The sequence below is a fragment of the Chrysemys picta genome, chromosome 22 (assembly GCF_011386835.1).
Source record: "Chrysemys picta bellii isolate R12L10 chromosome 22, ASM1138683v2, whole genome shotgun sequence".
NCBI classification, from domain to species: Eukaryota; Metazoa; Chordata; order Testudines; family Emydidae; genus Chrysemys; species Chrysemys picta.
The window spans coordinates 15,731,967-15,744,531 of record NC_088812.1 but is presented as its reverse complement, the minus strand read 5'-3'; the positions used below and the strand labels follow the sequence as shown (position 1 = coordinate 15,744,531).

The window sequence follows — 12,565 nt, the reverse complement described above, 5'->3', positions numbered from 1 at the left end:
TCTAGTCTGAATGTGTCTAGTTTCACCTTCCAACCACTAGATCCCGTTGTGCCTTTTGCTGTTACATTAAAGAACTGTCTACTATCAGAAATCTCATCCCTGTGAAGATACTTGGAGACGGAGATCAGGTCATCTCTTAAACCTCTCTTGGATAAATTCTACTGGCTTGGGAGGACCTAACTTGTGATATATTTAAAGGGGGCTGATTTTCAGGAAGCGCTTCTGAAATCAGGCCTCTTGAAGGCGTCTCATGCTGGGCACTCCAAATCACTAGGCGCTTCAGAAAATTCAGACCAACTTCTCTAGTCAGGGAGGATCTGAAATGGAGAAGGGCTGAGAAAGAGAGGAACATATACAATGAAAAACATGGTGGGGCTAAAGCCCACGTTTATGGGACTTTCAGGAACTGTCTCAGATGCAGCAGACAGCTTCTGACACCTCCGTGGTCCTGTCTATGGACAACAACCGAAACCTAGACTTGGACAGCATCATCCGGGAGGTCAAAGCCCAGTACGAGGAGATTGCTCAGAGGAGCCGAGCGGAGGCAGAGTCTTGCTACCAGTGCAAGGTGAGTCCTCCAGCATCTAGGGTCCTGATCATGCCTCGCATGGGAGCTTTGCCATTGGCTTCAGTGGATGCAGGGAGTTTGGATGCAAAATGCCTCGTGCCACTGGGCAAATATAAGCCCAATGCTATCCTGTACAGCTGAGTAGCGACTGCCATCCACCGGTAGGATGCTCTGTCTTTTCACGTGCAGCTTTGGCCAAGGCAAAGAGGCTGTCACCTCCTTGGTGCTGCAGACCAAGATGATTGAGGAGGTCTAAGCTATGATGGGGGTGGTGTGTGTGTAGGGATGGGGCTCCATAAGATTATTTGCTCTCCATCCTTTACTCATCTAAACACTGTGTCTCTGCTCTATAACACTTGCTCACAACTTGGCTAAGCCGTGCACATAAGACACAAGCCACCCCAGTTGGTGCTGCAGATGGTTAGATGGTTAGAACCCAAAGTGCTCCTTCGCCCAGGAACGTGAAGTAACGCCCCACTATTGCTGGCAGCCACAGGTGTGAGAATCCCATGTGCATTTCCAAAATGCAGGCTTCCTCAGTAGTAGCAATTCCCCCAAGTGAGTGGCAAAAGGAGAGGGCATGGAAAAACTGCAGGTCCCATGAGTTACGAACCTCTGCTACAAATGCAACTCACTGGTGAGTGTATCCCACTGGGCTGATGCACAAAGGGTATGAATTGCCAGCTCCCTCGCCCCCCAACTTCTGCAGCTTTAGCTCAAGTAGCAGCTCATATTTTTTAGCTTTGGGGGTCCCCGGATTAATCCCTGGTATGTCGACCAAGAGGGTGGCCGTCTCCCCACTTGGAATACACTACTGGATTCTTCTGAACAGTGTCCTCTTTGGAAGATAACTCACTAGGTGATGATGGTTTGCTGCAGAGTATACGCACTAGCCTTTGTCTGACACCACCCGGTTATTGTTGTTTCCGAACACCAGTTCGAAGAGCTGCAGGTGACAGCTGGGAAACACGGAGACAGTCTACGAGACAGCAAGAGCGAGATCTCCGAGCTTAACCGGATGATCCAGAGGCTACGGGCTGAAATAGAAAATGTGAAGAAGCAGGTATGGCTTTTTTTCATGCACGTGAGTGAACCTGGGATGATTTCCTTTAGGGTTTCACTGTAGGCAATTCAAATCGGGTAGATGTAGAGCTCATGAGGAACTTTCCATTGCAATGATTTTTCTATTCGCCCTTTTCACAAAATTTCAATTTTCTTTTGAGAACATCAAAATGGCAGCTCCCAAGATCCCTGCTGGGAAAGCTCTTGTTAATTTCACTTCCTGCCTGGAGAAAACAAATTTGACAAGAGCCTTCTCCTAAAATGGAATTTTTCTGCAAATCCCTTCTCATGAAAAATTTCACATATTTGGCTTTTTGCCCCAATTTGGGATTTTTTTAAATAAAAAGGCACATTTCCATTTTCCAGCCAGCTCTGTTCATGTCAGGAAGCTCTCTGGCTAAAGGAAAGCATTGCGTTCTATGTGTCTCCCTATAGACTCCACAACAGCTAAGTGCTGATGAGTATTTAACATAATTTCTACCACAATACCCCTTGTTCTTCTAGTTTTGTCTAGTCTAGTTGCCTTTCTTGAGTGGTGACTACAATGTTGTCAATTCTTGTGATTTTTAATCACACATTGCATGGTATTTGGTGTTTTTTTTCTTTTTAAAAGCCCCAGCTCCTGGAATCAGGTGATGACATGAGATTTTTCAGCTTTCATTTAAGAAAGGGCCTCATGATTGCAGAGATGAAGCTTGAACACTACAGCCTCCAAAACCAGAAGGTTGATAAAAAGAAGCCCCAACTTATTTAGTATGATCTCATGAATTTTGATCTCATGATTTTTTGGTGCCATGATTTCTGAACACCCGGGCAATACTGAGACTGGTGCTTTTATCAGATTGTGCCATGCGTTTCTGAAGTGTTTCATTTGTGGCCGGTCTTGGGATTTGGACCATGGTGGCAAATGAAAACCATTCTGGTGATCTCACTATTGTTGTAAAATCTGGGGTAATGTAAAACTCCGGCAGCCTGATTCTCCCTCGTTCAGTCATTTATACCAGTGCACGTGGAATGTAATCCACTATCATACCAAAATGGCAGTGGTTTATGCTCACTTTGCACCATTGTTAATGACATACACTACAGGGCAAAGGAGGATCAGGCCTGGGTTTCTGTGCTACCCTCAGCAGAATCCGTCAGATGTCTGTCTTGCCTTGCAGTGTGAAAGGCTGCAGACCTCCATTGCCGATGCCGAGCAGCAAGGCGAGCTGGTCCTCAAAGACGCCAAGGGCAAACTGGCTGAGCTAGAGGGTGCCCTGCAGAAGGCCAAGGCAGACTTGGCGCGTCAGCTGCGGGAGTACCAGGAGCTGATGAACGTCAAACTGGCGCTGGATATCGAGATCGCCACCTACAGGAAGCTGCTGGAAGGAGAAGAATGCAGGTTAGGGCAATATAACGAGGACCAGATCTTTTGAAGTCAATGGGGAAACTTGGTGCATGTCATACTCATCCTTTTAAAACAATGCCCCAAACTATCTGGCAACTAATATTGCCCAAATAATATTGGTGTATTAGCATTTAGGACATGCTGCTGGTTTAAGAGTAAGAGGTGGTCTGGTCTAGTGGATAGGGCTCTGGGTAGGCACTCAGGCGACATGGGTTCTAGTCTGCCACTGATCTGCTGGGTGACCTTAAGCAAGACTGTGTGCCTTTGGCCTTGTCTACCTCTATGCTGTAAGTCAGTCTAAAAGTTATGAGAGTTAAGTGATGTAACTTGCATTGAAAATGCAGTTTTGTAGGAATTGAAATGTTTTGCGGAAGTGTGTTTGGTTTTGAGAATTTTTCAACAGGAAAAAGTTGAAATGTTCCCTTTTGATAGCATCATTCGGACTAATTTCATTTTGACTTTTTTAGATGATAGAATATTAATTTTAACATTATATTACATTTAGTAGCATGTGTACATAATACATATATTATAGTTAATATTTTACTACAATACAAAAGTCAAAATGACACTGTTACGAATAAGTTTGAAATGTTTCTTTCATGGCAAATTTCAAAATTTCAGCTTTTTCATTCTGAACCGGAATAATTTTTTACCCCCAAAATGTTGGACTATCCTGCAGAATGGAAATTCCAGTTCCCGACTAGAAACTGACCCTGGCCTTCAGCAGATGAAATATCACTGATTGCAGGGTTCCTAGCAGTATCACGGCTCTGTTGGATGTGTAACACATACCACTTTCTTTCCCTTGCAGGATGTCTGGAGAGTGCCAAAGTGCTGTGAGCATCTGTAAGTAGCTTGCACGTTCTTCTTGTTCTGTTAGAGGTGGTGTCAGGTTGTGGGTTGTGCGCTAGGACTCCTGGGCTTGCTTCTGGAATAACCAACTGCCTTTGTTTTCCTCTGCAGCCATGGCGGGTGGCAGCCCAACCTCTGGAGGTGGACTTGGAGGTGGGATTTACCTTGGAGGAGGAGGCAGTGGTGGTAGAATCGGTTTCAGTTCCGGAAGTGGAAGAGGTGGATATGCCTTAGGTGGAGGATCCGTCTCTGGTGGAGGATACAGTGCAGGCAAGGGAGGGTACGGATCCGGAGGCGGGTCCAGTACCATTGCGAAAACAACCGTCACCTCCACGTCGGTGAAATCGACAAGCAGGAGAGTTTAGAAGATGGTGCCTTCTCTTATCATCTAATGGCTGCAGCTCAGCCCCTCCACCCAACCCTGACGTCCAAAAGAGAAATGAACGGTGTCCCTTACAGCTCAATAACCTGCTATGTATTGCCTCAAAGAGACCAACGGTCATGGTGACAATTGTCACCCAACCAGTTGTCATGGTAGTGACACCTACTCTCCCTCTAGGTTTAAGCCACGTACCATAATCTACTTAAAACCACACCATGAAATAAACTATGGCGGATAATGGCCAAGATTTTCAAAAGTGGCTATCGATATGGGGTACCTCCAACTCTGAATGACCAGCTTGAAATACCATAAAGGGGCTGATTCTGAGAAAGAAGGGAGGACCCACCCTCTGGAAATCAGGCCCCTTTAAGGTGACTCCAGTGAAGCATCAAAAACTACAGCACACAAAATCTCTCATCACTTTTGAAAATCTTGGCCAATCAGACAAAACATACATGCCTAGCTTAACTCCATAGACTTCAGAAGGATCATACCAGAAACAGATTTGAGCCCAAAAGAGTGATATTCCATCAGCAACCTGGAGGGAAAACATTCCTATGCAGTAATATTCAGAAAATTAAACACGTGTGCATATGTCAAGAAAATGACTTTATCCCATAAAAAAATGAAATGGATTTACTATGTTAAAAATTTGGGCTGGATCCTGGTATAAATTGGTACAGCTTCACTTAAGTCAGTGATTTACATTAACTAAGGATTTAGCCCCTTTTTGAGTAAGGGCTTGTCCATACTTGTGGCTAAATTGGCGCTGCTGTGATCGATGCAGCGGTGTCGATTTAGCAGGTCTGGTGAAGACAAGTTAAGTCGATGGCAGAGTGCTCTCCCGTCGACTTCTGTACTCCACCTCCCTGAGAAGCAGAAGGTAAGTCAGCAGGAGAGCATTGTAGACACTGCTGTAAGTGGACCTAAGTTACATCGACATCAGTTATGTAACTTACGTAACTGAAGTAGCATACGTTAGGTCGACTTACAGTTTTAGGTTAGATCAGCCCTGAGACAAGTATTCCCAGCAGCTGAGAAGTTCTACCCCATCTGATATTTTTCTCCAATGAGCTGATAAGCTTCACCAGCCTATAGTTGTTAAAAAAAATGTATATCTACAGTTAATTCTAGGTGTGCTTTTATGTAATGGTCATGAAGCAACTTTTGCTTGTCTTTTTTCAGTTCCTTTTCTTGCTGGGTGATGCATTGTATCTCATTAAACTTGACAGTAAGAAATACAATGGGTTAGTTTGGTTTTTGCTCAAGGAATTTATTATTGTTGTTTATTACATTGTAATAATTATAAACCCATTGAAAGATCTGAAAGCATTTGATCAACTCTGGTAGATGTAGGCAGGAAATATTCATTGTTTTCCCCGGACAAAATTTTTAAATTAAAACAAAAAGATAATTTTATTTAAAAAAAATTTCTACAAAGCTTTTCGAATTTTCGTAACAAAACCAAACAAAAACCACAACAAAAACAAACACAGAACCTCCCCCGCACCAAAAACATTAAAAAAAAAAAATGTCAGCAATGGAAAATTGAAAACTTTCACCAGGTTGGACAACGTTTTTTGGTTTTACAGAAAACTTTTGCCAAATTTAACAATATTTTTCAGTTTTTGGTTATATTTCAATTTGGTGGGTTTTTTTTTGAGGACCTACCTCTGAGCCTGTTTTCTTTGTCAGCTTGGGGCTCCAGAACCCTGACTTGAGTCAGATACGCTCACCTGCTGCACCACAGACCCAGGGTCTGAACCATGCCCCCAAAGCTGCAGACTAAACTGAAAACAGCTCAGCAAGTACTCCTTTCTCCAGCACCCAGACACCCAGCTGCCAATGGTATCCAAACCCCAAATAAATCCATTTTACTCTGTATAAAGCTTATACAGGGTAAACTCATAAATTGTTCATCCTCTATAACACTGATAGAGAGATATACACAGCTGTTTGCTCCCCCAAGTATTAATCACTTACTCTGGGTTAATTCATAAACAAAGGTGATTTTATTAAGTATAAAAAGTAGGATTTAAATGGTTTCAAGTAATAACAGACAGAACAAAGTAAGTTACCAAGCAAAATAAAACAAAACATGCAAGTCTAAGCCTAATACATTAAGAAACTGAATACAGGTAAATCTCACCCTCAGGGATGTTCCAATAAGCTTCTTTCACAGACTAAACTCCTTCCTAGTCTGGGCCCAATCCTTTCCCCTGGTACAGTCCTTGTTCATTCCAGCTCAGGTGGTAATGAGGGGATTTCTCATGACTGGCAGCCCCTTTTGTTCTGTTCCACCCCCTTTTGTAGCTTTGGCACAAGGCGGGAATCTTTTGTCTCTCTGGGTCCCCACCCCTCCTTCTAAATGGAAAAGCACCAGGTTTAAGATGGATTCCAGTACCAGGTGACATGATCACATGTCCTGTGATACCCCAAGCCTCCATTCTTCCCGGCCTGACTCACACGAACACAGGAAGGCTTGCAAGTAAACAGAGCCATTTACAACCAACTGTCCTAGTCAATGGGAGCCATCAAGATTCTAAACCACCATTAATGGCCCACACTTTGCATAATTACAACAGGACTTGAGTTATACTTCATATTTCTAGCATTAGACACAAGAATGATACATACATACAAATAGGATGAACACAGTAGATTATAAGCTTTGTAATGATACCTTACAAGACACCTTTTGCATGAAGCATATTCCAGTTACATTATATTCACACTTATTAGCATATTTCCATAAAACATATTGAGTGCAATGTCACACCTCCCTCCCAGATTTAATCAAAAATGGACATTTCCTGTGGAAACAAACATTTGGATGAAAATGCCATTTTGTTGTTGTTGTTGAAAACATTGTTTTGAATGAAATATGTCAACCAGCTCAAACATTAGAGGATCACTTTGTCCATTGCAGAAATGCATTGACCTCAGGGGTCAAAGGCCTTTTATCAGTGCTCCCCAATACTTGATTGCAATTCAGGGTGGAGAGAGAAGGATCCAGCATTCAATAGAAATAACTGGTGAACTGAATTTAGGGGAGATGTACCTAGAAGTGATCTTGAAAGGTTGTCAAGTCCAGCCCCCTGCCTTCACTAGCAGGACCAAGTACTGATTTTGCCCTCAATCCCTAAGTGGCCCCTTCAAGGATTGAACTCACAACCCTGTGTTTAAGCAGGCCAATGCTCAAACCACTGAGCTATCCCTCCCTCCCATGGGAATTTGTGGCATGACACTGGCAATAACTTCCATACTTTTGTGGGGAAAGATAAAACCCTTGAGCGTTCTAGGTGCTCCTAGACTGCAGGTGGTCAGGACATTGGGATAACATCTCACCTGATGGTGACACCTTGATGTTCAGGGACCATGGTGATGAGCATGGTACAAATACAATAGGCAGATAAATCCCTATCCCGAGAGAGAGATTGAGATACCCAGATAGATGGTTTTCATTCATATCTATCTAGTTTTGGCCTAGCTGATGAAAATAAAATCCGTGCTGTGGGGGTCTCAAGACATATCTGAAATCATGTCAAAATACTGTGCGTAGGGTGGGCTGCAAGGAGTTTGCAGGTAAGCAGGGGCGTGATCCGCATCCCCTTGCATGATGACCACTCAGCAGCATGGAGGGGTGTTTGAGGTCTGGAAAGGGAAGAGGCAGGAGCATTATCAGTGAGAGGAAAACCATTGGCCCAAGACATTCCCATCTGGGGGCAGGCAAGGCTGCCTGATGGCTTCCAATAACGCAACCAACTTGTTCTGCAAGCACAGTAGGGTCGGCTCCATTCCCATAAGGAGCACGCTTGGAGCCAGGATTGTTCCTTGGGAGATTACACACCCGAGAGCAGTCGGAATGTATAATGATCCCTTCTGGCCTTAAAATCTATGGGGCAGATCCACCACTGATGTTAACTGAAGCCAGCGGAGCTATGGCCATTCAGCTCAGCTAATGCCCGAGCCCCTGTGAACCTATGGATCTATCGCTCAAGAGAAGATTAAGTGAATTCAGGGCCAGTGGAAGGTGCTGCATGACACTTTCTCTGGCTATTCTCGAAACAGATGGCAGCAGCACAAGCATCCCCACTGTGTCGCTTTCCTGACTCAGAGAAACCACACTGGTTGGGTGGAGTGGGGTGAGCCAATGACTCTATTTTCCCCATCAGTCCGATGCTCAGCCTCTCTGCTGAGATGGCTAAATGTGTGGATAATTGGTGCTGCTTTCCTAGTGGAAGTTTATGATAGCAATGAAATAATTCACTCCAGGAACTACTCCCACTCAGCTGGGTTTTCCAAGCAAACACATCATTTCGGTCAATTCGTCAGCTCACTTACTCTGCTCTGTTTGATCACATTATGCAAGACGATGGATGCAGCAAAAATGTGACCCTCCCTTGGTGACATTTTTCAGTGCAGAACAACCAGCCGCACGTCTGGACTTTCACTTTAAAAGACCAATTGTCGATTAAAGCAAAACAACCTTCCCTTCACCCCATTTAAAAGGAGGAGGAAGAGGACAGTGTGTGCGTCTCCTTCAAAACAGTCTTAGGTCATAGAGTCTAAGGCCAGGTCTACACTAACCCCCTAATTCGAACTAAGGTACGGAACTTCAGCTACGTGAATAACGTAGCTGAAGTTCGAAGTACCTTAGTTCGAACTTACCTTGGTCCACACTCGGCAGGCAGGCTCCCCCGTCGACTCCGCGGTACTCCTCTCGCTGAGCTGGAGTACCACAGTCGACGGCGAGCACTTCCGGGTTCGACTTATCGCGTCCAGACTAGACGCGATAAGTCGAACCCAGAAGTTCGATCGCTCGCCGCCGAACTACCGGGTAAGTGTAGCCAAGGCCTAAGGCCAGAAGGGACCATGGTGATCATGTAATGTGATCTCCTGTATAACACAGGCCATAGAGTTTCCCTGAATTTATTCCTGTTTGAAATAGAGCAGTTCAGCGGTTTGAGCATTGGCCTGCTAAACCCAGGGTTGTGAGTTCAATCCCTGAGGGGCCATTTAGGGATCTGGGGCAAAAATCTGTCTGGGGAATGGTCCTGCTTTGAGCAGGGGGTTGGACTAGGTGACCTCCTGAGATCCCTCCCAACTCTGATATTCTATGATCTCTTTCTGAAAAACATCCATCTTTGATTTAGAAATTTCCAAAGATGAATGATCCACCGTAACCTTTGGTAAGTTGTTCCAATGGTTAATTACCCTCACTGATAAAAATTTGCACCTTAGTTCCTAGTCTGAATTTGTCTAGCTTCAACTTCCGGCCATTGGATCTTTTTATATTTTTTGTCTTCTAGTTCGAAAAACCCTCTATCGTCAAATTTCTGTTCCCCATGTAGGTACTTACAGATTGTGATTGACTCACCCCTTAACCTCCTCTTTGATAAACTAAATAGATTGAACTCCTTGAGGTTTTTCACTGTAAGGAATGTTTCCCAATCCCTTAATCATTCTTGTGGCTCTTCTCTGACCCATCTCCAATTTTTTAACATTCTTCTTGAATTGTAGACACCAGTACTGGACATAGTATTCCTTTAGAAGTCACACTAGTGCCAAGTACAGAGGTCAAATAACCTTTACTCCTACTTGAGATTCACTTGTTTATATACCTGAGGCTCACATTACCTCTTTTGGCAACAGCATTGCACTCGGAACTCATGTTCAGCTGATTATCCACCGAGACGTCCAAGTCTTTTTCATAGTTACTGCTTCCAGGGTAAGTCCTCTCTCCCATAGATATAACTTGCATTCTTGGTTCCTAGATGCATGGCTTTACACTTGGCGGTATTGAAATACATGTTTGCTTGAGGCCAGTTTACCAAGCGATCCAGGTTGCTATGTATCAGTTGTCCTCTTCAACATTTACAACTCCCCAATCTTTGTGCCATCTGCAAACCGGATCAATAATGATTTTATGTTTTCTTCCATGTCATTAATAAAAATCATTTGCAATATTGTTGCTCATGTTTAGGGTGACCAGATGTCCTGATTTTATAGGGACAGTCCCAATATTTGGGGCTTTTTCTTATATATGCTCCTATTACCCTCCCCACCCTCTGTCATGATTTTTCACACTTGCTATCTGGTCACCCTTATGTTGGTCTCGGGATATAAGAGACAAGGTGGGCGAGGTAATATCTTTTATTGGACTAACTTCTGTTGGTGAAAGAGACAAGCTTTTAAGGTACACAGACCTGAAGAAGACCGCTATGTAGCTCGAAAGCGTGCCTCTTTCGCCAACAGAACTTGGAACAATAAAAGATATTGCCTCACCCACCTTGTGTCTCTCATTGATAAAAATGTTCTGTAGTGTAGGGCCCAAAACCAAACCCTGTATGATCCTACTAGAAACGCACACATTTCATGATGATTCCCCATTGCCAGCTACATTTTGAGACCTAGCGCTAGCCAGTTTTTAATCCATTTAACATGTGCCGTGTTAATTTTGTATTGTTCAAGTGTCTTCATCAAAATGTTGTGCGGGACCATCTAAGTATATTACATCGACACTATTCTCGTTATCACCGAACTTCTGATCTCGTGAAAAAAGAAGTAACTTACTTCACTTGAACTGGACCCAAAATGGCAGCTGCCTCCACCTGTACATTTAAAAGTGCAGTACATAGCAACAAAACTGCAAGTGGTATGTTGCTACCTATGTTGAGAACTCCAGAGGTGTATTGGGGCACTTTTAGAAGAGTATGTAGCCAGGGAATAATTCACCTCTATTATTAGTATTGTTGGTGGTGGTTGTTGCAGTAAGTGCCTTACAAACACGGAGCAAACTGATGGTCCCTGCCCCGAACAGCTTCCATTAAGTCTCTTGGGGATGCAAGATAATCCTCAGTGGGTTCTCCTGTCTTATTTTCAAGAGACAGGCCATGAAAAGGACATGGCCTGTTACTCTCTGAAACTGTAGTAGCTGCAGAATTCAGGATGGAAGGTCTCAAAGCAGCCAGAAGTTGCTTCGGTGAATTTGACCGAGATAGGGACCATGATAAAGTAGATGAGCTGTTCAGTGGATTAAATTTAATAACCCTACCAGCACTGATCTCCTCGCCAGCACTGGCTGCTTCAGCTTTCTTGGTTGTTTGCGTTGTGTCTGCCTAAGCAAACTGTAAGTCTTCCAGGGTAGGGGAGCCTGACCCTGCTTCCTGTTAAATCAGTGGCAGTTTTGGCTCTGGGTTCATGGAAGCAAGAGCAGGTAGGTTGTAGAGCGCCATGGGTAATATATCTAAAATTGGTGGCAGTGAGTGCACTGGGATTGTCTGAAATTAACAGTGGAACTCTGGTTGGCAATGAAAATTCTCCGTTCTGCAAAAGGCCTTTGAATATCTTCCAGTTAATGAGCAACAAATAATTGAATCCAAAGCATTTTGAATGATGCCAAGCCATGGAATGATCTTCAGAAGTTCCCTCTGTTTTTGCACTTGCGAATGCATGTTAGTGACACTTTGCTGTGTAAGGAAATGCACGTCCTCACAAATGAGATGATGCTGGATTTGCAGTTACATTAAGGCCCATTTCTACTGCTTTGGCCATGCAAAGATAAGTTGTGTGTCTAGTGATAGGCAGAAAAATGAGAAGCCGGTTAAAGCCAGCTGAGGCGGGTCCTAAATGTTTGAGTTTGAGATTAGAACTGTGAGACATGGATTTTTTGGTGTGCTGGCAATGCCAAAAAATTGGGGAACATTTTTTTTGTGTTGACCCAGAACAAACTTTTTCTGAAATGTTTGGTTAGTAGAAAAAAAAAACCTGGCTTGGGGTTGAACGTAACCTTTTGTTTTACCTGACAGGAAATGTTTCCTTTTGATTTTGAGCATTTTAAAATCTTTTTAATTTTTAAAAATCACAGTAGAAGGAAATTTCCAAGCCGAAAGTCATTTCAAATCACAAGATCAAAATGTCTTGTTTGGAAAAGGTAGAAATGTTTTTATTTTTTCTGGTTTTTTCCCCCCCAGCTAAAACAATTTGGTGAATTTGGCACAAAGAGGTGAAATGTTTCAGTGTCGCGGAATCTGCATTTTTTTTTTCGGTGTGCCAGTGAGGATAATATTTCGTTACTTTCCAGGAGGGTTGTGAGGATTAAACCCATTCATTCTTGTGAGATGCTCAGTTGATTTGGTGGTCAGGGCTATGTAACTACTTAGATCAGGGGTGGCCAACTTGTGGCTCCGGAGCTCTTCAGAGGTTAATATGCGGCTCCTTGTATAGGCACCGACTCTGGGGCTGGAGCTACAGGCGCCAACTTTCCAATGTGCCGGGGGTGCTCACTGCTCAACCCCTGGCTCTG

At 43.7% G+C, this 12,565-nt stretch overlaps 1 protein-coding gene across 3 annotated transcripts in view; it reads left to right on the top strand.

Annotated features, from left to right (window-relative positions):
- The window catches only part of LOC101939351 (keratin, type II cytoskeletal 5-like), a 59,280-nt gene extending 53,784 nt beyond the window's left edge, over nt 1–5,496 (top strand). For all 3 annotated transcript variants that reach the window (XM_065575582.1, XM_008169522.4, XM_065575581.1), the window contains 5 exons: nt 404–568; nt 1,506–1,631; nt 2,794–3,014; nt 3,835–3,869; nt 3,987–5,496. In XM_065575582.1, the coding sequence (XP_065431654.1) occupies nt 404–568; nt 1,506–1,631; nt 2,794–3,014; nt 3,835–3,869; nt 3,987–4,240 (801 nt within the window). In that variant the 3' untranslated portion in view covers nt 4,241–5,496. The remainder of the gene's footprint in view (nt 1–403; nt 569–1,505; nt 1,632–2,793; nt 3,015–3,834; nt 3,870–3,986) is intronic.
- Nucleotides 5,497–12,565: the final 7,069 nt, after the last annotated feature.